The 25129-nt window shown below is 44.0% G+C and overlaps 1 protein-coding gene across 1 annotated transcript in view; it reads right to left on the reverse strand.

Moving 5' to 3' along the window:
- The window catches only part of cntn1b (contactin 1b), a 373705-nt gene that overhangs the window by 327942 nt on the left and 20634 nt on the right, over positions 1–25129 (reverse strand). Inside the window, exons 2-7 of the mRNA XM_067999885.1 lie at positions 21839–21965; positions 21300–21472; positions 16322–16417; positions 8271–8477; positions 5948–6047; positions 3672–3853 (exon numbers count right to left, since the gene is read on the reverse strand). Of these exons, the coding sequence (XP_067855986.1) occupies positions 3672–3853; positions 5948–6047; positions 8271–8477; positions 16322–16417; positions 21300–21472; positions 21839–21965 (885 nt within the window). The remainder of the gene's footprint in view (positions 1–3671; positions 3854–5947; positions 6048–8270; positions 8478–16321; positions 16418–21299; positions 21473–21838; positions 21966–25129) is intronic.

The following is a 25129-nucleotide window of genomic DNA, read 5'->3' on the forward strand; positions in this document are numbered from 1 at the left end:
TTAGATGAAGTAGGATGGGAGGGGGCGTGAGTGGAGCCTATACAGTGGCACAGACCAGTTGGGCTGAATGGCCTATTTCTTTGCTGTACATTCTATGTAATTCTATGTAAATATCACAAAGAGCTCAATTAAACAATTTCAACCCTAAGAATTGTCATGGCAACTCTTCCAACGCAGGAATGTACAGGCCTAGGAAAGAAGACTATGGTCATCTGAAGTTCAAAACAATACCATGCTTTACTTCTCATGCCCCTCAATCACTTCTTTCCCCAAACTTACCCAGCTCTCTCCTTTGCCCGCCTCTAGAGGTGCGTGCTTTTACATAAATTGGGTAAAATGACAGCTTGGCATGGTTTCCTATCCCTTCTAGGTTTATACAAGAGACCTCAAAGGATGAATTTTGCTAGCCTGCTGTTGAAAGGAAGTCAGTCTTCACCGGCCAGCTGGAAGGTACCCAACAGGGGTGAGAATGAGAAGTCAAAAAAAAATCAAAGGAACATAATTATAAAAGCCTTCAACTTTCAGGGCTGTCCAACTGTGTGAAGAAAGCCAGAAGAAAATATTTTTTTTAATATGAATCACCATGAAAGGGCAGAGAGAAAATTACAGATTGAAAGCCAATAACTAGCACCTTTCTGACACTTCTATCTGAAATGCTCTCTGTTCAATTTGCTGTTAAATCACCAAAGCAACAGCATAAAATCCACTAATGAATGAAAACAGCAAGGAGCAACTTCTAGAAAGGTCGTTCAAAGAGCAGGCCCCCTTTCTCCAACCTAATTGCATCTGAAATTCTCTGCTGTAAGTAAATGTTCACATAATTCCCTCTCAGAGAAGCAAAGGCTTGACAATTTCTGTTGGAGATAATGAACCTCCATAAATGTCAACATTTAAGGCTTTTTTTTCTGAAGTCGAACCTATAAAACCTGATTTTTTTTAAAGCTACACTGCCACTTGTCGTAAATGCTTGACGCTGTCCACGGAATCATAGTGAGCATTTACACGATAACTCTAGCTTTGATGCGAGGACCCTTTCACTTCACATCAACACTGATAGACAGGCTTACATTTCTACAGTGTCTTTCATGACCTCAGGACGTCCCAAAGCGCCTTATAACCAATTAAGTACTTTTGATGTGTAGTCACTATACACTGTGATGTAGGGAAACGCTGCAGCCAATTTGTGCCCAAAACACCAATGTGATAATGACCAAATAATCTGTTTTAGGTGTTGGTTGAGGGATAAATATTGACCAGGGCACCAGGAGAACGCCCCTGCTCTTCTTTGAATAATGCCGTGGGATCTTTTACATCAGACAGGGCCTCGGTTTAATGTCTCATTTGAAAGGCGGCACCTCTGACAGTGCAGCACTCCTTCAGTACTGCACTGGGAGTGTCAACCTAGATTTTGTGCTCAAGTCCCTGGAGCGAGACATAGCAGAATGTACCACGCCACAAATGACAAGGCTGGGACACTGAGGAGTTGGGGTAAGACCAAAGGTGTGGTCAAAGAGGTAGGTTTAAGGAGGGCTCTGAAGGTGGGAAGAAATGTAGCAAAGGCGGAAGGAGTTTAATTAGGAAATTCCAGAGTGTAGGGAGCACGGAGGGTGGAGGGAAGCAAGCGGGCATGCACAGCAGACTGGAGAATCCAGCTCCAATTTTCCTACACCCCCAAGCTTCACCCCAGTCTAAGCTGGACAGTGTGCTTTTCACAAGCGCCCACCTTGACCTCTGCTGAAGCTGGCTGTACTCCTGGCGCAGCCTCCTGGCAATCAGTGCTCGCACCGAATTGAGGGAGGCAAGTCGTGCGCCAGATGGCCTCTCAGCCAGCCTCACAAAGCAGCCCTGCTGCATCCAAGGAAGGTAAAAATCTTCCCGAGTCCCAGGAGGCCGCCGGCTGCTCCTCCACGATTCACCCGTCTGAAGGGGCACCCAGCATTCTCTACTGCCCAGTTTCCTTGGGCGATCTTTGGGGCAGGGGTCTACCAGGCAGAATCCCTAGAAAGTGATGTGGGATGGCTGGGGGGGGAGGGAAGGTGGGGGAGAGTGTTGCAGTGTTATTCTCATGTTACTTATATGGAATAAATGGTCTTGCCCATTATGACCGGGGGTGGGGGGGGTGGTTCCTACCCGCGCCAGGGGGGGAGTGCCTCAATGAACACGCACCAAGCCGTTATGGGGCAGAGAGCAAGTGATGGGGTTTCTAATCTTAATCTAATATAAATTCCTAATGCTTCTGGAACTGGTGCACACAGGGAATGTGGCTGAGGAAAACCAGCCCAAAAGAGCAGGATTCATCTTGCCTTGCCACTATCCTGCCCACTCTCCTCTCCTGGGCTTGGGAAGAGTGAGCGCCCCCTACTCTGAAGCTGGTGATCGACGCAAATGAAGTACGATTGATGAACTTTCCCATCTAATTTGGGATGAAAACATTGTAATGTTTCTAACAAGGAAATAAATCATTGTCACTGGACTTTCAGCTCATTACATCTCTGTAATCACTGAACATGTATAATGGATTGTAACAATATCACAAGAGCATGTCATCTGTGCAATTTATTAAAAACAGACAAAAAGGAAATTGAAAATACTGAGCAGGTGCATCAAAATTATAATCAGAGGCCGATTTGCATATTTAAAGATGGCTAACGGCAGTTTCCAGTGGGTGTCTCTCTCGCCTGCGCAGAGGAGCAGTTTAACATCAGAACCTGTGGGATTGGTGTGGGGCATTGGCAGCTGAGTCCAACAGGTGATTTTAACTGCCTCGGTCGCCCGGTTTCCACTGAATGGGCAGGGTTAAGATTGTCCCTTAAGGTTTTCTTAACTACGCAACAGGACAACGAAACAGGTCAAAAGGCCTTTCAGGAATCCAATGTAATGGAAGCTGTCGTGGCATTGGTAGGGTTCTGTCAACTGTTCCTAGGCTTGTGACATGCATCTTAACAGGCTGAGCCACATTATGAGGCAGTGAGGAACATCTACATATAAGAGGAATTCTCTCGCTCTTATTCTGGGAAACACTACTGGTCCCTTACGGCCTTACCACATCACTGATAGAATCATAGAATCACACAACACATAAGGAAGCCATTCAGTCCATCGTGCCTGTGCTGGCTCTTTGAAAGAGCTGTCCAATTAGTCCGAACCCCCGCCCTGCTCTTTCCCCATAGCCCTGCAAATCTTTCCTTTTCAAGTATATATACAACTCCCTTTTGGCAGTGCAGCATAACAACTTGCTGCGTAAAAAAATCCTCCTCATCTCCCCTCTGGTTCTTTTGCCAATTATCTTAAATCTGTGCTCTCTGGTTACAGACTCTCATGCCAGCAGAAACCGTTTCTCCTTATTTACTCCATCAAAACCGATCATAATTTTGAACACCTCCATTAAATCTTCCTTAACCTTCTCAGTTCCAAGGAGAACAACCCCAGCTTCTCCAATCTTTCCACACAACTGAAGTTCCTTATCCCTGGTACCATTGTAGTAAATCTTCTCTGTACCCTCTCCAAAGCCTTGACATCCCTCCTAAAGTGTAGTGCCCATAATTGGACACAATACTGCAGCGAAGGCGCAACCAGTGATTTATAAAGTTTGAGCATAACTTCCTTGGAAAAGCAGCTCCTCAGTTTCAGAAACAGATTATTGCTGCCATCCAGTGGATGGGTTCCCTTACCATGTACAGTGAGCCGTCCCTCAACGCGGTCCCTTGCTTTGGAGTTTCTTGCTTCACACTCATAAGTCCCTTCGTCCTCAGGCTGAATGTTTGTTAGCCTCAGGACCGAGTTGAAGGTGAGCAGCTCGGCACTGCTTGGCAAGCTTCCCTCCAACTTCCGCCACTGGACCTGAGGGAGTGGGCTGAAGGAAGAGAGGGAGAGGGAGAGCGAGAGAGAGAGAGAGAGAGACAGCAGGTTTGTGTATGGCAGCTATGGAACAAAAGTCAAATCAAGAAAGCCAAGGCCTGGTGTGGGCAGTTTCAATCTAAGCTGACCATCAGAGATCTGGCCCAAAAATAAAATACATGACATGTTCCTCAATTTACAGAGACAAATGCGGCCCAAGGGGAACTCTCTTGAGGAGCATTTACTTTTGTCAGATTAAGAATTCCTCTGGTCACTAGGTGAGGTGACAATGTGGAAGCAGTTATGGCAATTTCCTCTGTTAGGGATGCGCTGAGAATATCGTCACAAATGTATTTACAACACGGCTCCACCAGTCAGTCAGGTGAACTCTTAACCTTCGACACCCTGCCTCAGTTTCATTTTTTGTCTCACGGACAAGCCTTGAAATATTTCTTGACCCCTGTTACATGCCTCTTATTTTAACATCTCTTTCTGTATTTTTAAATATCTACACTGTCATGGCCATGAATATTGTTTAAATTTCATAGAATCATACAGCACATAAGGAGGCCATTCAGCCCATTGTGCCTGTGCCAGCTCTTTGAAAGAGCTATCCAATTAGTCCCATTCCTCTGCTCTTTCCCCAGAGCCCTGCAAATGTTTCCTTTTCAAGTCCCAGTTCCCTTTTGAAAGTTACTATTGAATCTGCTTCCACTATCCTTTCAGGAAGTGCATTCTAGATTATAACAACTCGTTGCAGAAAAAAAATCTCCTCAGCTCCCCTCTGGTTCTTTTGCCAATTATCTTAAATCTGTGTCCTCTGGTTACCGACCCTCCCACCAGTGGAAACCGTTTCTCCTTATTTGTTCTATGAAAACCCCTCACTACACTAATTAGAAAAAAATAAAGATATATAACAGTATATTTATATTTACTGAAATAAAGCCAGTAAAAATAAGAAACACAGCAAGTCCGCCAGCATATGAAGAAGACAGGAAATGGTACGAGGGGAGTCCCGATAAAAGGCTCCACCCTTCCCAACATCCCCATGAATGTTAACCTGTCTTTCCTTTTTCAGTGGCTGAGCATTTTCAGTTTTTAAACAATAAAAAACATAAATTCAGTTGACACATTCGCAAGTCGAACCCAAGCGATCTCGTTCTTGACCTTATTTATCTCGTTCTTTCTGGTAGATGAGGAGAGACAATTTGATCACGTTTCCTATTTACAGCGGCTGATAGGAAGACCTGTTTTATCCTCGGGGGTTCTGGTGGCCGGCCTTATCAAACCCCAGCATGGTTTACCTTCGGGTCGCAGGAGGCAGCAATGAGACCTGTGTTTCGGGAGCTGGGACCAGCCAGGGTCCCACACGGGACAACAGCAGTTGAAGGTTGGCCGCTCCGCATCTCTGCTGTTGCTGCCCTTTGCAGAGCCCGAACTCCAGGGTGAAGAGAGGAGAGTGGGAAAACACATTCCCGGAGCGAGTGCAAGTGCCCCCAGAAAGAAAATATCTAGCGGGGAAACGCAGTGCTTGGCATGGCACTGAAGTCGTGTAAATCACAATGTCACAGGTTCAGCTTCCAAAGTTGCACTGCGTTGGCTGATCTCAGCCAGATTGGGAGCTGGGGCGGTACAAATGGCCTCAACACCCCTGTGCTGGGGAGAGAGGGAGGGGTGGGGGAATAAATCAGCCAGTGCTCCCACTCCCGATCATTATCCAGTGCCCCTTGCTGGAAAGGGTGTGGAGATCTCATGAGGACAGGAATAGACCCAGATGCGATGCCTTCAACGGTTGAATAGCCTGTCGACAGAGATCGGCTGGACGGACTGCCATGGGCTTGTACATTCCTCTGTGCCAAAGACACTTATGAGGTTGAAGACTTGCAACACCTGAAGAATAGTCCTTTGGGAAAGGTAATGGAGGCAGCTGCCTCCTATTCACCCATCTCTCAGCAAGGAGTCAGGGTGAGAGGAAAGGAGGGGAGAAGATTGGAGATAGATAAACAAGTTGGCTTCTTTAATATCTAGGACTGAGGAGAAAATAAATCGTATAGCGTGAGGGGACCACGACGCCCTTTAAATCAGTGATGAGCTTACTCCTCGTACTTACTTTCCAATTGCAAAGCATTCAAGAGTTAGATTTTGGCCCATGAGGACTTGGGTGTCTGTGAACTTCACTCTAATGTCGGCTGGATATCGTTTTACGGTGCCTGAGATTTAAATCAAACAGTTTAGTACAAGAAATATTACTACGAATGCTTGTGATCATTTAATCACAAGTGCTACTTGAGTAAAATGAAAAACAGCACAAGTCCACAGAATTATAGAAACTCACGCGGTGTTTATAATGGGCCGTAATTTGCTGTGGCAGGGCATCTAACAGTGTCTGCGTTAGTTAAACTTGCTCCTGCACGTTTGGGTTTTTTATTTTTTGGGTTGCTGAAAGTGCGAACTGATAACGTCGCAGCAAGGGAAACAGGGCATCTGGGACCTGAGTGAACAGGGCAAGTAACTGAGTATCTCCTTAACCAGATTGAAGGATTGTGAAATTACCAGCGCAAGGACTGAGAAGGAAGTGTAAATTAGAGAGGGTGAACTCAATGTCAAATCAGGTATAGAAAGAGAAATAAACAGAGGGAAAGAAAACTGGATCGAGAGAGAGAAAAAAGAGACAGAAAGGAAAAGTTAAAGAAAAAATTTAATTTAAATCTTACATTTTTAAAATCTCCAACAATTAAAATCTGACAGAATGAGACTCCACACTTGTAAAAGTTAATTTTCAGTGCCAGAGAGATTGACTGGCAGTAATTAACACTTATCAGGTCACTAAAAGGGTACTTAGACTGAAATGACCACTTAACATTCTGTGGCGAGTTTAGTTCATATCTACCGCGCAAATCGTCTTTTTGTTGCAATAAGGAATTGGGCCAGATTTTGCTGTCATAATAACGGTGAGGCTAATGGTGCTCGCCGTTATTTATGTGCAAATGGTACAGCAACTTCAGGTGAGGGGCCCCTCATGCCCACACGTGGACACCTTCCGGCAGGGGTCAAATACTTCACACCGTTCAATGCATTTCAATGGTGAGGCAGATAACGAGATGCTGCCTTTGCGAAGCTAATTGTGGAGCGGTACAACTCTGACAGCAACTTTTGGATATTTGAGTTTATTTGACCCCTGCCGGAAGGTGTCCACGTGTGGGCATGAGGGGCCCCTCACCTGAAGTTGCTGTACCATTTGCACATAAATAACGACAAGCACTATTAGCCTCACCGTTATTATGACAGCAAAATCTGGCCCAATTCCTTATTGCAACAAAAAGACGATTTGGCTCCCTGATGGCTCACCGAGTTTATACAACGAGTGGCTGAGACATAACACTGGGAGGGTCCCAGGTTCTATCCCCAGCCTGTGCTGAGTGGGCTAGTCTTAACTGCAGCAGTGGTCGGCATGATACAATTGGCCTCAGTGAGGAATTTTTAAAAATCACTAGCAAGGCTCACGCTCCTGATTGCTACAAAGTGACTCCCACTGGAAGCTGCACGTGTGCTGGATAACTAGGACTGGAAAGGCTCATTATGAATAAGGTCCACTTTATGCCTGGACATACCAGCACCTACAAACCTTTCCCATTAAACTCCAAGAATCTCCCCTTCCCAAGCGGCCAGCCAGTCCTACAGCTTGAGCATAGAACAGTTTCATATTGGTTTCATGCCAGGCTGTACGGAGTTGACTGTTCTCAACTGGGGAAACAGTTGGATGCTACAGCTGGTCTCAATGCCCATCGGCTAGGGAAGGCCTCCTGCTCCGGATCGCTGTTCAGTGACCCCTGACGGAAGGTGTCCACGTGTGGGCATGTCAAATGCGAGCAAAGCTGGGGTCTGCAATGCCCTCCACATGATCTGCTGTGGGCCCCTACTTGAAGAGTGGCCACTTTGCTGAAGTTCTGAAGGGCCCCCCAGCCCAGTCTGTAACCCAACAAGAGTCAGAGCCTTCAGAGGAGGTGGGTGGAGAGAGGCGGGGGAAAAGGGGAGACATATTCAGCTAGCAAGATTCCTTCTTGAACCTCCAAGCGACCGTAAGGCCAGATTTTATAAATTTGTGCAGGACTTCGTGGGCCAGGAGTGCACATCTCAAAGTTGAGGACAGCGATCAATGCCCTGCAGGAAATTCCTGCCATTATTCCCGACAGATGAGCCTCCATGCACGAATTCTCGATGTGCGTTGTTGGCATGCGAAATACTGCACCACGATCGTGAATTCTTGCGGTTTACAATACAACTTATAGGCTGTGTCGTAAACCTTATGCTTTCGGGGTGATTTGCTTATTAGACCCGAGTTTCCTTGTATTGGTGGCGCAGAATAAATCTAATCTGGGCACTTAAAACGTTTTCCTTCTTCCCCCGTGAGTTGCAAAAACGTGAATTCTCACCGTCAGTTTGAGGGATGAGAGGAATGTACTTGCTGAAAACGCTTTTGGATATTGATGGGCTGGTGACAATGCAGGAGTAATTGCCCATGTCGCTCTCTTCTACTTTCGCAATGTAAAGATTCCCGGTCGTTTGGGAAACAAAATGGCGCCTGCCGGACACAATAAACCTGGGGAATTCATTCAGTAGCCAGCGATAGGTGAGGTCATCTGTGGGGAAACAAAACATTGCGGTTAGGTGCGAACAGGGCTTCAAACAGTTACCTCTGCAGTGAACCCAGAGTTTGGTTAAGTATGGAAGTCTTAGTTGAAATGCAATTTTTGAAAGAGTTTTAGGAAAGTTTGTGCTGGTGGATGTCAGTGCTGGGCGAATGGATCATTGCTCCACTCTCTGCACTCGATGTCAGCATCAAGCACCATTGGGTCACGTGAAGCAAGAGTTTGGGTCAGGGTGATGTTCCTGTATTCCTAAAATGAGATACACTGTAGGTGTGGCGTCAAGTTCTCTATTTTCGTACTTCTAGCAAAATCAACGTATTACGATACTGCGTGAAGTCGTGATGAGAGGGAATATTCCCATTAGAAATAAAAAGAGCTTGCGTTTTGTAGCACCTTTCACAACCTCAGGAGAGTCCAGAACTAGGGGTCATAGTCTCAGGATAAGGGATCGGCCATTTAGGACTGAGATGAGGAAAAATTCCTTCACTCAGAGGGTTGTGAATCTTTGGAATTCTCTACCCCAGAGGGCTGTGGATGCTCAGTCATTGAGTATATTCAAGACTGAAATCAACAGATTTTTGGACACTGTGGGAATCAAAGAATAAGGGGATAGGGTGGGAAAGTGGAGTTGAGGTAGAAGATCAGCCATGATCGAGGGGCCGTATGGCCTACTCCTGCTCCTATTTCTTATGCTTCTTACAGTGAATTAATTACCTTGGAAGTGTAGTCACTGTTGTAATGTTGCAAATGCATCAGCTAATTTGCACACAAGGTCCCACAAACACTGTATGATTATGACCAGATAATCTGTTTCAGTGATGTTGGTTGAGGGATAAATGTTTACCAGGACACCGGGGAGAATTCCCTTGCTCTTCTTCAAAATAATTCATGAGATTTTTACATTCACCTGCGGGGCCAGACTGGGCCTCGGTTTAACGTCTCATCCGAAGGACGACACCTCCGACAGTGCAGCACTCCCTCAGTACTGCACTAGAGTGTCAGCCTAGATTTTGTGCTCAAGTCCATGGAATGGGGCTTGAACCTACAACCTTCTGACTCAGAGGTGAGATTGCTACCACTTTGCGATGGCTGACACCTTACAATTCAGTGACATCTCTTAACCAGAGGTCTTGATTCCAATTACCTTAATCCCAATCTAAGAGAGGTACCCACTTTTGCACAAATACAGCAGCTTCACTCACGAGGACTGAAATCCTCGTGACTTGTTAGCAAAGCTGCCAATTTATGGGCAGTGCTGAGAGTCCTGATACGATCGTGAGAGAGGAAAGATATTCACCTCCTCCCCTCCCTGACTCAATGTAAAATGACAATGACTCACTTCGCAACAAAGTCCTATTTAGATGCTAAATAAGAACAGAAAGTACTGAGAAACTACAGCAAGTCAGTCAGCACCTAGAAGAGAAAAGTCAAAGCTTACACTCCAGAAATGTCCCAGTTGAAACGTTAACCTATTGCTCTCTCTCAGCAGATTTTAATTTAGTTTCCTGCCCTCGGTCTAGGCCGCAGGGGTGGATGGTCGATGGGACAGACGGGGACAGGGGAGTATCTCTCAACCTGTAGACTTAGAATCAGGGATACAGGCTCCACAAAACAGGGGCAAATGGCCAAAATTAGGAACATTTTAATTGTGTGCAGTGACACAAACATTCAAACAACTTACAGTTTAATATTTATTCACTATTTATACGCTAATGAATTTAATGCATTTTTGTGTGATCCACAAAACCAAATTACAAATTAAGGAAGAATCAGCCTGGCGTGTGATTAATTTATTGTATCCCTACACTTCTCAATCAGAGGAGTTAAATTTTCATTGTATTCGGCCAGAGCATAGCTTAAGGCTTAAACTATAAAACTACACTGATAATACACCATTAAATACACTTATCTATAATATATTAGAAGTATTTCGCATAGCACATACTTCCTGTAAGCATCACACTCACTTCCTGTCACACTTTAGCTGTCACACTTCTGCACATCCTGAGGCACCAGGAGCAATGCCACGGGAGATCAGTCATTATATATTAAAGTCTTGTGTATGGTATGCACCTCCTGTAAACATCACACTTAATTCCTGTAACTTTCTCCATTACACATTGTTAATCACTGTATCCTCAATCACAGTGAGCAATGCCAAGGACGCATCTGCTAGTACCATAAACATACACCAAGAACTATGGGGAAAAAAGTGTTTCCAATTTGCTTTATCTCCAACTCCTTTAACGCCCCAAAATAAGTCTCAGGAACAACAGTTTTTGGCTTGTAGAACATTTTAAAATTCAGGAATCTTGCTCCGAAACCTAGTCAGCGGGACAGGACCGAAATTCACCCATAGAAACCAGGTCAGTTGAAAGGTACGAGCACGGGGTATTGGAGGTATTCTGCAGTGAGATGGATCGGCCAGATCTCTGGTGTCTGCCTCATCCGGCTTGTTCACGCCAGGATATGTAAGTTGGGAATGGTTACTTTGGGGTTCTCTGTTAGGGGAGAGGGAGTGCTGTCCACTTCTTGTCAATTCAATTCTTAGTTCGCATTGCACTCTAATTATTGGCTACTGGGGCTTCTTGAAGGAAATTAGGAAGAGTGCTACATTAAGCCGAGGTAACAGAATCCTTGATGTACAGAACAATAAAGAGGCGGCTGGTAACTTCTCGATAGAGAATCTAGGTTCAGTTCAATGAGAAGCAACTACTTTAAGCAAGCCTGCAAGATGGTGATAAGGGGACATTTTGCATTACACAGTAACAAATGAGAAAGCAGCAAGTCAAGTGAAGGAATAGAGAGGAGAGGAGAAAGAAGCAAGTCAAGCACCCAGTGTGAAGCAAACCTGTGGAAACCTCAGTGTCCCCCTGAACTCGCTCCGCATGGGACAGGTGGGCATACCCCTCCTGGGGGCTCAGTAGTGTTTCACTGACAGGGAGTAATGCTGAATGTTTACTGGTATCTCAGATGGGAAACAACAGCAATCAGGGAAGGGAGGAAAGTACACATACTAATCCTCCCAGAATATGAAAGAGAGGCCACGGTGAGGTACTATTCACAGAGATGAGCTGGGGTTTAGAAAAGACAAAGGGGTCGACCTTGACTTTGTGTGACAGTGTAAAACGGGTGATAGTGAATCAGCAGCCCGTTTTACATCTCTCCCCATTCATTGACTTCAGTGGAAATAAAAACGGGGAGAGATGCAAAACGGGCTGCTGGCTGGCTCGCTATCACCCGTTTTACAATATCGTACCAAGTCAGGATCTACCCCAAACAATCTTCCAACACAGTGAGGAACCTGTCACACTTGCTGTCTCATTCATAGTAAGCACTTGCTATAAACCGCAATGCTGAATGCTTGGGATTTCGCAGCAACACCAACACAGCACCCATGTACGAGTAGGCTTTATATTCACTGACCCTCTGCTGAAGGCCCGGTTTGTGGGTTTCTGCATTTACCGGACGGTGGGATTATTTTCCAGCTGCACGCACTTGAACATTTCGAGCAGATTTGATAAAATATTGACACAATCTTCCGGATCAAATATTGTTTTTGAATCCACAGATATCGCAAGAGATGTAAAATCCCATGGATGACTCCAGAAATCCTAGATTGTATCCCACGTAGTGACTGCTAACAGCCACAAGGTGGTGAGAGATATGCACTGCACAAAAACGTTTCTCATTGATACAATCGACTTAAAAACAAATAAAGACAGTTAAAGTCCTGTTGGGACTTAGCTTAAGATAGTTACATTCCAATTCCAGTGGGTTTGACAACTGTTTTTCCATATGTTGTATTTCCATTTCCATTTGAAATGCAGCTTCCAATCTCTCATTTATTGACAGAGCCAGAGAGTTTAAACAGGGAAGAGGCACTCATTCACTTCGTCAAATTTAGCTTACACAGTATCTCTGTCAATGCATGAGGAGGATGAAGGGGTAGACGAGCCCGCTGGGCTGTGGCCCCTGTTGTCTGACAAGCTCTGGGTCTATCCCAGCCCTTTGTTACGGGTCACTTGGTCAGGGAAGATAATCTCCCCCAGAAGAGAAGGGAGAAGGTTATTCTCTCCGGGGAGATTGAAGGTGGAAGACAGCAAAAGAAAAATGTGACCTCATTCACACGCACACAAAAGAGGGATCTCAGTTGGTCGAGCGCCAGAGTTTGAATGCCAGCAGGTTTCATGCTGCCGCTCATCTTTATGTTAATTAAATGAATGCCATCCCTTAGGATGTGGACAGAAAACAGGAGCCGGTAGGGACGGAGCAGTGGTTCCTGCAAATTGCTCTATCTCCTGACTGTTGGGCGATAAAATGGGGAACGGTTCTATTCTGTGTCTAATGGAGTTTGGCCTCCACAGCTAATCTCTTTTTCCCTCTCTTCCTCACCCTCCCTCCCACCCCTCTCTAAATGGCGAGATAGGCCATTCAGGGGTGATGTCAGAAAGCACTTCTTCACACAAAGGGTAGTGGAAATCTGGAACCCTCTCCCCCAAAAAGCTGTTGAGGCTGGGGGTCAATTGAAAATTTCAAATCTGAGATTGATAGATTTTTGTTAGGCAAGGGTATTAAGGGATATGGAACCAAGCCAGGTAAATGGAGTTAAGATACAGTTCGGCCATGATCTAACTGAATGGCGGAACAGGCTCGAGGGACTGAATGGCCTATTCCTGTTCCTCTGTTCTATCTCCCTCATGTACGGGTATGTTAACTCCCCGGGCCTCATTTAAATCCCTCCGGCTGACTTTCCACCTGTTCTGGGAGGGAAGCGATGGCAAATCATGCCACCCAGCAACCGCCCGATGGCACCAGGTCGCTGGTGGGATTGACTGCTGGGGCCGACCCGCGGGGCTCTCATGATCGGGATGGGTCCGCTCCAGGGGAGGCCTGAGCTTTCCTTGTGGGACCCGAAGGAGCACCAGGCCCCACAAGGAAAGTAAGAGAAAGCACTTACCTGTTTGAGCCTCAGCTGGCTCTGGATCCTCTTCCCGCTGCAGAATCACGTTCAGGCCGTTGAGTTAAAATTGCAGTTGGGTCCCAATGATGTCATCAGGGCATGACATGCATATGCAAAAAAGGACCCCTGTCAGCTTTGGGAGGGTGCCCTAGCTGCCTGCTTTGTTGAGCAAGTTAAAATTGTGAACAGTCAGCTAAAGGCAGCTCCAGGATGGCTGCCCACACGCCTACGAGGGATGCCCACTGTCCTCTCCTGTCCTATCCGAAAGGTGGAAAATAGCAAGGTGCCTGAACAAAATGTACAGGTTCAAAGTACTTGGTCGGGTTTATTGGAAGGTTAATTAATCCACAACAGCAAAAGGCACAGCGAGACTCTGAAACAGCACAATACTTTGAGAAAAAATTAGAGTAAGTCCATATCTTAATATCCTCTTTTTAGATCAACATTTTTCATCTGATAGGCAGGACTTTTGGGCAAACGGTCAGGTTTGTCTCTTGGCAGACTTTCACAATGAGATGTATCTATCTGGAAGATGCAAATTCCAATTGACCCCAGAATTTGGATGATTCTTCCGGAAGGAAAGCTGAGGAGCCGGAGCTTTAATTTATGTCACTGGCCATCTTTCAGCGTGGAACTGTTGTTTTTGAAGCAAGCAAACAGGCTGAAAGTTTAAAGGATCTGACACCTGGTGGAGTGAGGCATTATCGTCTGGCTATTGCAGTTTCCTACATAACTGTAATGGGTTCCCCTAACAGCTCAATGTTTTCTGCAGCTCAACCCGGACTTCAAGGGTTAAGTTACGAGGAGAGATTACACAAATTGGGGTTGTATTCTCTGGAGTTTCGAAGGTTAAGGGGTGATCTGATCGAAGTTTATAAGATATTAAGGGGAACAGATAGGGTGGATAGAGAGAAACTATTTTCACTGGTTGGGGATTCTAGGAGTAGGGGGCACAGTCTAAAAATTAGAGCCAGACCTTTCAGGAGTGAGATTAGAAAACATTTCTACACACAAAGGGTTGTGGAAGTTTGGAACTCTCTTCCGCAAATGGCAATTGATACTAGTTCAATTGCTAATTTTAAATCTGAGATAGATAGCTTTTTGGCAACCAAAGGTATTAAGGGATATGGGCCAAAGGCAGGTATATGGAGTTAGATCACAAATCAGCCATGATCTTATCAAATGGCGGAGCAGGCACGAGGGGCTGAATGGCCTACTCCTGTTCCTATGTTCCTATGATATGCTTTAAGACAACAAAGGAAACCCATTTATGAGAGATAATGCCTATTGAATACGATGACTAGGTCTGATCAGTTTTGCCGACTGATCACCAAGTACCACCATTGCCACAGGACAAAGGGATCCTCACACGGACATCCCAGAGACATAGCAGGCTGAAGCCTTTAATAAGTTATAATTTGAAACCACATAAAATAGACAGGACCATGAGTATTATTTGGTGGGAGGGTGGCCGGTACCGTTTTGAAGTGGATGTTGTGGTGACCCTTTTAGAGCAGAATTGTGGGAAGTTCCTCCTGCATCCAATATGCCCATCCCAGTACTACTTGATGCTAATAGGGTACGGTAGCATAGTTGTTATGTTACTAGATGAGTGATCCAGAGGCCTGGACTAATAATCTGGAGTCATGAGTTCAAGTCCCACCACGGCAGCAGGGGAATTTAAATTCAATTAATTAAATAAAATCTGGAATTAAAATACTAGTATCAGTAATGGTGGCCACGAAATTACTGGATTGTCGTAAAAACCCATCTGGTTCACTAATACCCTTTAGGGAAGGAAACCTGCTGTCCTTACCCAGTCTGGACTATATGTGACTCCAGACCCACAGGAATGTGGTTGATTCTTAATTGCCCTCTGAAATGGCCCAGCAAGCCACTCAGTTGTAAAATCTTGCTTTAAAAAAGTAGAACCTTCACCACACGGACTGCAGCAGTTCAAGAAGGTGGCTCACCACCACCTTCTCAAGGGCAATTAGGGATGGGCAATAAATGCTGGCCTCACCAGCGACGCCCACATCCCATGAACGAATAAAAAAAATGCTGGGTGGAAACCAGTTTCGGCACTTACTCTCCACACTTGAATAAGGCTGAAAACAGAGACATTAAATAAGTCATTTGCATCTTACGATCTTGCTGCCAAACATCCCATTATCAGAAATCTGCCATCTGTGCTACACATTACCCTTTGGTTCTCTCAAGACAAAAGGCAATATGCAAACCCGTATGGGGAAAGAGGAATGATAATATAATGGATCAAAAGCAAAATACTGCAGATGCTGGAAATCTGAAATAGAAACAGAAAATGCCAGAAAAGCTCAGCAAGTCAGGCAGCAACTGTGGAGAAAGAAACAGAAAAACATTAACTCTCTTTCTTTCTCCACAGACGCTGCCTGACTTGCTGAGTTTTTCCAGCATTTTCTGATAATATAATGAACACACTGCTGATGGCCATACACACAGACCAGGAAGGTCCCAGGTTTAATTCCCAGTCTCTGCTGAGTTATTTGATCTCAGTTGAGGATGTGTCAGGGGCATTAAAATTAGCCTGAGCACCCCTTGGTCAGAGGGGGGAACAATTAGCCAGTGTTCTACTCTTGATCACTATTCAGGGACTCGATCTGAAGATCAGATCTGCTTTCAGTGTGATGCTCCCCGCCCTGCCCCCTTCCCAAATGACAGCCTGCCAACATTCAGCACCAATGCTTACACCTCCTTGGATGAGGCACACTCCAGGAAGGAGTCAACGCTTTCGGGGGAGGGAGAAAAATTGTCAAGAAACGCAACGCAAAAAGAAAGTGCAATAGATGCTCATAAAAATTGATGGAATGGCAGGGCAGAAGTGAGGAATTACCTGGGAAATGTGGAGGTGCGGCACAGATAAGCATCGCACCAACTCCTTCCCTCGCTCTCACGGCTTGGCGTTCATCAGTTGGAAATCTCTCGAGATCTGGAGGAGAAAGAGATGGAAAGGCGTCCATTTTATTCACTGTCAGTCACGAGTGGAATTTCGAAGAGGGAAGCCCCGATTTTTAACCGCGCCCGTCCAGCGAGAACATGGCAGGATGGGGTCCGACACCCGATTTACACCCCATCCCGACATTCGGCTCCACTGAAGCATAAAATCGGGCAGGATGTAAAACCAGCATCCAACCCGAACCCACTCCATTCCCGCCAGGCCTGTTCGGTTAAAACTGGGGCTTAATTATCATGATTTAAAGCACTACAATCTTTGCTCTCACTGACTGAATTTTCATTCTTCAACAGTCCAAATAACTCAAAAATATCTGTTTCAGCTGCATAAAGCCAAAGTTCTTCTGTTGTTTTTATGGAAATCTATTCTGACACTTCAAGTATGATCCTTAACAGTAAGGAATATCTGAATTCATCACAATAGTATTGTAGTCGATAGCCACAATTCGAAGGTGCAAAACAGTCACAGATACAGGCAACAGCTTCCAACCAATCATTAACAAAAATGATATGCAGTCATTTTTCAGTATGTGACAGAAAAAGCAGGCACTAACAGAATTAATAGGAATTCACACTTAAAAAATATCATGCAAGCCTTGGGAAGTTAGTTTACTTAGTATAAGATGGGAGAATGCTTTGAACGAAAAGTACTTCCCCTAGATTTTGCTTCCTCTTCAAGAGAGGCAACTAGTGACGCACATGAATGAATTTTTCACTGAGTGGTGTTCCCATGGGTTTCAATCCTGACACGTGAACAATTTTCACTAAGGCACCGACAGAACGGCAGTTAAACCAACAGGGACAATACTGTTAAGCATTTCACCTACTTTTTCTGTGACTGTATCTCAGAGATTCTCTAAGACACTCTATACTCGCCTATACTCCTTGAAATAATTGTAACCAAGTGCAAGCACATTCACTTTTTGTCGATGTAGTTAAGTCTGTAGGTGTAAAATCATCGACTGTGCAGCATTCAGGTGGATGTAAAAGATCCCATGGCACTATTTCGAAGAAGAGCAGTGGATTCTCCACGGAGTCCTGGCCAATATTTATCCCTCAACCAACACCTAAAAACAGATTATCTGGTCATTATCATATTGCTGTTTGTGGGACCTTGTTGTGCACAAATTGGCTGCCGCATTTCCTACATCAGAACAGTGACTACACTTCAAAAAAGGTACTTCATTGGCTGTAGACCGTTTTGGGATATCCTGAGGTTGTGAAAGGTGCTACATAAATGCAAGTCTTTCTTTCTTCTTTCTTTCAAAGATAAACACTGGAACCGAGATTTGTTTAAATAGCTCTTTCCGTCAATGCAAGGGAAAGAGAGATTTCACTCAACTAAATTTGAAGCACCTCTCTGCTGCATCCGAGTTTGCTTGGTAGGGACATCATAAGCTGAATTGATTTGGGATCAAATTTCATGCACACTGCACAATCTAGAGAGTAATGGAAGGCCAGGGGCACATTATAGAGGCATGTGCTGCCTTGGATTGGCTAGGAGTTCATAAACATTCATTACAAGTCCTCGTCCACCCCCATAAACAATGAATGATGCTTATAGCTTAGTAATCTGTCCCTGGCCATCTCTTATTGTATAATAATAGTAAACAGAGGGCACATGACAAGGAGCTGAGGGATCTGATTTATAACTCTCCAGTGAACTGACCTGAAAACTCCTGAGTGACAAATTACAAACGAGTTTGAGTCGAAACGGCCAGTGGATATAGACTCTTCCCCACGGCTTTGTTCTGTGTTCTTTATTTTATTGAGACACCTGGTCGAAGGACCAAGGCTCACAGGTCCACAGATAGCCACGGCCGAAAAGGAATAGGTGATCAGACGAGGTAAATTGGCAATTATGGATTAGGTAATGCCAGGCTTGGCTTTTAAAAGGCTGAAAATACATGTCAGCTAAATGAGTGAAACTAAAATGGCAACAGTTCAGTGTAAAATTTTAATAGCTGACTAAAATTATGTGAAAGTTGCAGTGCGATGCCATCAATCTTAATGTGAAACTGGTTCCTGAGTGCGGGTACTATCATTTTATGTCACACAATGATACTGTTTCCAAGTGATCAGCAGAGTCTATAGCAACACAGCGAAGCTGGTAATAAATTCATCTCATGTGCAACCCAAGCAACAAACTCTGAAGATTCTTCAACTCAGATTGGCTAAAGGACAGACCTGCACTTAGTGAGTTTCTAACTAAAATCCGATAAGGTTTAAACTGATCCCTGCTGCTTTAAAACAGCAAATGAACTGGAATGAAGTAGACAGGGTTGAAGGTCAGATTCTTGTACCACTTCAGGAGAGATGTGCTGTCACCAATTAGATAAAAGGGCAAATAAACAGACTCTAATTAGAAAATTAATGCACCTTAGTGTACACGTTAAAAAAACTGGAGGGGAGCATTCATGGAGCATGGAGCAATGAGAGGTGAGCAGTTGAGTCCACTCCCAACATCCATGTAGAAATTGCAGTGTCATGGACGTCTGCCAATTTACAAAAGATCTCAGGGTAGATATGATGAGGAACACTATTCTGTCCATTCAAGTTCATCCTTGGTAAAAGAAGTTACAGCCCCTCCATCACAGCATCTGACTGTTTCTTAGGAACAGTCTTTGGTCTCCACCAATCGAGCACACAGGTTTTTAAAATGAAGTCCATGTATATTTCTGTATTTTTTGGCCAACAATTAAGTTTATTTCTGTTGCTGTCACATAAAACATTTTCTGCGGTGATATGGCCCTATTTTGGTTGGTCAGAGGGGACTCCCTGGCAGCACAGTGGGCCTCACACACAGGACAGTTTGAAAACCCCCAGGAGTCTATTCCATGTATTGACCACTCTACTTGAAGAACTTCCTGACATCAGAAAAAAAATATTTTCATTACTTTGAACCTGTGCCCTCTTGTCCCACTAGCAGAGTTTAATTTGAAATAGCATGCAGGATTTATCTACAAGCTCCTAAGGGAAATAAACAAATGCACATAAAATGTCCAAAAGCAATGCCTTTGACATTTCTCCCTGGCCTGAAGGTAACTGTAAAAGGCTCCTGGATATCTATGAATTATCACAACCTACATTGCTGAAACCTGACTGGCCACACACAATAAAAAAAACCCAGAAAACTGATCGCTGAATTCATTGATGTTTGTGAGACCTAATTCGGTGCAAAAAGGTCTACACATGGGACTGTACACAGCGGGCTGTAAACTTCAAAGAACTTCATTGAACACGAAGCACTTTGAGATGGTTCTAAGACACGTGATAAAATGTTATATAAATACAAGCTTTTCTTTTCCATTCCTTTCTAGAGACCTGGATCAGATCCCCACTTAATCTTTAATTCTGCAAGCCCCTCATTGTAACTAAGTAACTTTAAGACGCGGAATCATTTTAATTGCTCTTCTCTGACCCTCTCAACGGTTGGGCGCGGTTACGTTCTGTTTTTTTAAAAACTAAATGTATTATTTGGGTTCAGTGTCAACAACCATTCCCTTAAGTGGACCTTCCAGCCATTACCAGTCGAAGTATGTCTTTATCTCCTCAATATCTAGAATAATACAGGGGTCAAACAGAGAACCTTTGCCATGGTACTCCAGCTTACTGGAATACATCATCTGCCGTTATGTGAACCACTCATCTTCCGTACACTCTATCAGACCGAGGCTCAGACTAGAAACCAATAGACAAATGAGCAGTAATCAGTAGTGTATACACAGTAGTTACAACCTTTACTATTCTCCTCAGAATATCAACCTAACAAAGATGCTCGTCCTGCACTGCCTCTCAACAGTCGCTCACTTCTTACATGGTGAAACGTTACCGTGGAGAAAACTCCAGCTCAGTCTCCTTGCTGGCTTCTAACTGACTGCTGAGCTGAGCGCATGAACCAAACGTAAGCCCAGAATGGGACACTATTGGCCACAGAGCTGTCCATCAGAAGAAGCATTGGCCTTGTCTTCACCCCAGACACAACTGTCAATCAAAATCACTAGCATGTTTGGAATTGAATGGGATGGTTTGATTCATTGATCTGTGTCAAATACTCGGAGTTACCTGCTGGATGTGTTTTCATCCACATACCATAGCAGCAAACAGACAAGATATACCAGGGAACTCCAGAACCACTTTCTGCCATACCCTGAACTGTGAAAGTTAGCCGCAGCTTACAGAAAACAGCCAGCAATAACTGACCTTAACCGTGTGTGTGTGTATTGTGGCCACAAATCAATAGTCTAACAAAAGTATAGATGCTTCATTTTTGTCATGGAGATAACGGTTTCAGGAAATATGGAGGAAAAGAACTTGCATTTTCACAGCTCCTTTCACGACCTCAGGTCATCCCAAAGCATTTCACAGCCAATTAAGTACTTTTACAGTGTAGTTACTGTTGTAATGTAGGAAACACAGCAACCAATTTGCACACAGCAAGGTCCCACAAACAGCAATGAGATAAATTGAGGGATAAATGACCAGAGCTCCAGGAGATCTCCCCTGCTCTTCTTCAAAATAGTGCCATGGGATCTTTTATGTCCACCCGAGAGGGCAGACAGGGTATTGATTTAACATCTCATCCAAAAGACGGCACTCCCTCAACACTGCAGCGCAGTAACGGCCTATATTATATGCTCACATCTATGGAGTGGGGCTTAAACCCCCAACCTTATCACTCAAAGGCTAGAACGCTATCACTGAGTCAATGCTGACACCTAAGGAGGAGAAAACTGGTAAAAAGTTAAATGACCATCAAACAATAGCAGTTTAAAATTTTGCCACAGTTGACAATTTTATATCTTCATTGGCACATAGGTCTATTTAGGAGGATTTCTGGTTTCTAGATAGCTACGTACATCCAAATTGCAGCTCAGCCTCTTTGCTGATGATAGTTCCATACTTGTTTGTTGCCAGGCACTGGTACTTCCCACGGTCCTTCACCTTTTCCGGGTTGTTGATAACCAGGTTGCCACCAATCATACTGTAGCGGCTATCGTCCACGTTAATGTCCCGATTGTTTAGCTTCCACCTACGTCAAACACAAAGCACATTTTCCACAGGTAAGAAAACAAAGAGAGAAGGCCCACGCGACCAGGGGAGATCCTAACCCACAAGACATTCCTACAGTTACATTAGACATAATGAAAATAGTGATAGTGTACATGGTGCTCATTTTACATCAATGCAGAGGCTAAATCAACGCTATTCCAGTACTCACCTAGTGACCAAATGACGACAATAGAGGAGTAGAAAATGTAAAAGGGAACATAAAGTGAGGTAAAGCAGGTTTGACATACCTTCTAATATAGACACCAAATATTTATAACTACATCCCTTTGAATACCCACAATAACACACTGACATATTTATGCAAAAAAAAAGTAATTTCTTTTACCTGTAGACTGGGGGAGGAATTGCGCGAGCTCGGCAGTTTAGTGACACTTTTGCCTCCTCAGATTCTTCTGGGTAGATGGTAGGCAGAGGCTGTTCTTCAAACACTGGTCCATGCTGCCTGCTGTCTTCTGCAAGTACAACACATAGCTATTATAGCCAGAGACAGCAACTGTAAGAAATATTGTGGCATGTCCTACAAATCTAAGTAGCACATGTGTTATATATGTGCTGGTCTGATGTGGTCCATCAATTGGGAGGGATGCCCAGGGCAACATGACATGACCTACCTTCTCATCACCTCCTTTCCCAGTACTGGTACAGCAACACACCATTACTTTATATTTTTATCCTACCTACCTTAGGTCAGTGACATACTACCACTTGACCAGCTTGTCACCATGCCACTTCCTACCTATTTCACTTTCCAAGGCGACACATGCTCTAAAACAGCACCAACCGATAGTGAGTGTATCTCTTCATTCTTTTCCATCAATATTCCCCCAACATCAAAGACGCACTTATTGATCTTGACACTACATGATCATCATGGGCTCATCCTTTTATCTTACATTCACCACACCTTCCAATCAAAGCCCATAAACCAAGCCATTGCTCAAGATATGTTTTTGTTCTGTAATACAGGTACAACTCTTACTTTTTGCCCGGTAAAAGATTCAGTTGACTTTTCTTCAATCAGAACCAGTCAGCCTATGTCTTTAACTTCTCCAAATGTCGTTGTATAGACTTCAAATTTCCATAACCTGCCCAAACAGACTGAAGAGCCCTAGCATTGATCTGATGGAATGACTTTTGTGAGTCCGTAATTTGCATCTGACTAAATACGTTGCTCAATCTTTCTTTAACTACTTACCCTGTTAATCCATCACAATGTCCTCCAGGAAAATAAAGTCATATTGGGGGCACCGTGGTGTAGTCGAACACAAGGGTGGGAACAATGGGACAAATGCTGACAGGTGCTGCAATATAACGGAAGCAGATACCAGGGTCCATATTAGTTATGGACTCACAAAAGATGGCAGCTTGCGTTAGTTTCTCAGTGTGTGCAATAAATTTAATCTCGATTACAAAAGAAAACAAAGAGAATCAATCTATTGAAATTGCTATTATCTGTGCACATCTCAAGGTACAATCATTATGAAATCACACAAGTTGTGCATCTTAAACCTCAGAGTCGTGAACTGGGAAAGCACTTAAGAATACAAATCTAGTCTAGCTTTTTAACATCTAGAAGATTGCTATCTAATAACAAAGACAATTTGCCATCAATATGTGAACTGTACGCTCTGAACACTCAAAATCTAATTTTAATTTTTGATGGTATAAGAACATGGCCCCAGAGTACTCCTTCTGAGTTGAGTTGGTCTTCCAAAGCTCCTTCGCTCCCATTTCCACTTTTCGCACAGACGCAACACTTGATGGCCTGCTCCATTAAGAGTCTTACAAGGTGGAATTTCAGAGACCAGGTCTTCCTGCCCTCCCCCCACTCCTAGAAAACACAACAGATGGAGATGAGGCCACTTCAACCTCGACTTGACACCACTTTGCCCTCTGCTGCTCGAGTGCCATAAGTACAAAATAAAGCCGCAATTAGGACAGTTTTGCCGGGAGGAGATTTGAACGTGAAGCAATCGTAATCAAGGTTCTGAGAAAACCTGCTGTTTAATTGTGCAAGACCAACATCTCCAGCTAGAACGGGCAGCAGTCTGTGTGCTGAGCAGGCACGGTGACAGTTCCGTCTCCTTGTTTGCCACCTTCCCGCAGATAATGAAACCCAATTCCTGTCAACATGCATCACTCTAATACTGATGCCGAGGAAATACGACAGAAAATCTATATTAAACTTCTGAACAGCGCGAACATTTGCTTATCACCCAATGACACTGAGACACTTGGAATCAGCTCTAATGTGTTGCCATGAAGCATTAATATCTGCCACTTGATTTTGAACCTCTGGATAATGATGAACTTCATTTTGTTTTTTTTTCCCTATTTTAGAACAAAACTCAAGAGGATAACATCTCAGCCGTGTCTTTGACAACCAGTTATTAATCTAAATATTCTTTTCAGCTCTAGTTAAATTCCTGACAGTTTGAAATGAAGGTAGTTAAATTACAATGTCATCGTACTGCACAACCCAAGCTGCCATCTTTATTTACAGGTCTGTGAATAATCGTCTTTGCAGCGCGAGACACCGCTTAAGAATGTACATAGCCAACCTTCCAGGGTTACCTCAGAGCCCCGTGAAAGGCATACTACAGTCCAGGAACTACTGATAGGGATTTCAGAGATGAACCAAGGTTTTCCGATTGACATTAACCAAATATGGGTTAAGGCCATTCAGAAAATCTAGGTTAACGTGTTTACGTGACATTCACTGTTGTAGCAGAAGTGTTAAAACAAACAGGTTATCGGCCACATTCCGACAGCGGATGGAGATCATACTAAAACATTAAGCGTTGATCTGCTGCTATCATCAGCAGCCATTTCAAGATTTTCATGTCTTCAAGTTTGAGATTAGCATATCTTAGATTTCTTCAATAAATAAAATGATAAAATGAAGAGTTTTTGCCACATTCAGATATGAACGTACCCATCACAGACACGGGTAAGTGAAGTTTTATACTGTGCAACTCGTAATGTTTTTGCTGCAGTGATTTCAAATATTAAAAACCCTTCCCTAGGAATTCTGCTCTGACATTCTGATCATTTGTCCTTCAACTTTTCATCCTCTGCAAGATTTGTGAGAGTTTTTTAAACCCAGTTTTGTTGCTAGGCTTATTGTTCTAGTACCAACATGTGAAGGGAAAAAAAAGGTTGCACTTCAGCCGAAGAGCATTACTTAAATTACTTAAAATGCCCCCACCATTAGTGACAGACCTGTAATCACCAAAGCTCCACCCTGGAGTCATCTAACGCAAAGAGCTCTCTCCAAACTCACATCAATTTTAGTAAGGCAAAATCTAGAATTGTACTACTGTATTTTGTTCAAGAGGACATCGGATGAAAATTCCACACAGCCATCAGTACACACGAATGAAACCTTGGTGACAACACTGCTTAGTTTTGGTAACTCCACAGTGACCCGTGAATGACACGGCACATGCTTCACTTCCTGTGGTAAATGTACAGGAGTCACATTTCCCGACTGAAGGAGGGCTTTCTGTATACTGGTAGGAGCCAGTATACTTATTAATTTGAATAAGAAAAGCCAACAGCAATTCTGATTGACTTAATGCTAAAGCTCCCGACGTAATCTCTGGATGGAAGAAAT

Source organism: Heptranchias perlo, chromosome 18 (assembly GCF_035084215.1).
Source record: "Heptranchias perlo isolate sHepPer1 chromosome 18, sHepPer1.hap1, whole genome shotgun sequence".
NCBI lineage: Eukaryota > Metazoa > Chordata > Chondrichthyes > Hexanchiformes > Hexanchidae > Heptranchias > Heptranchias perlo.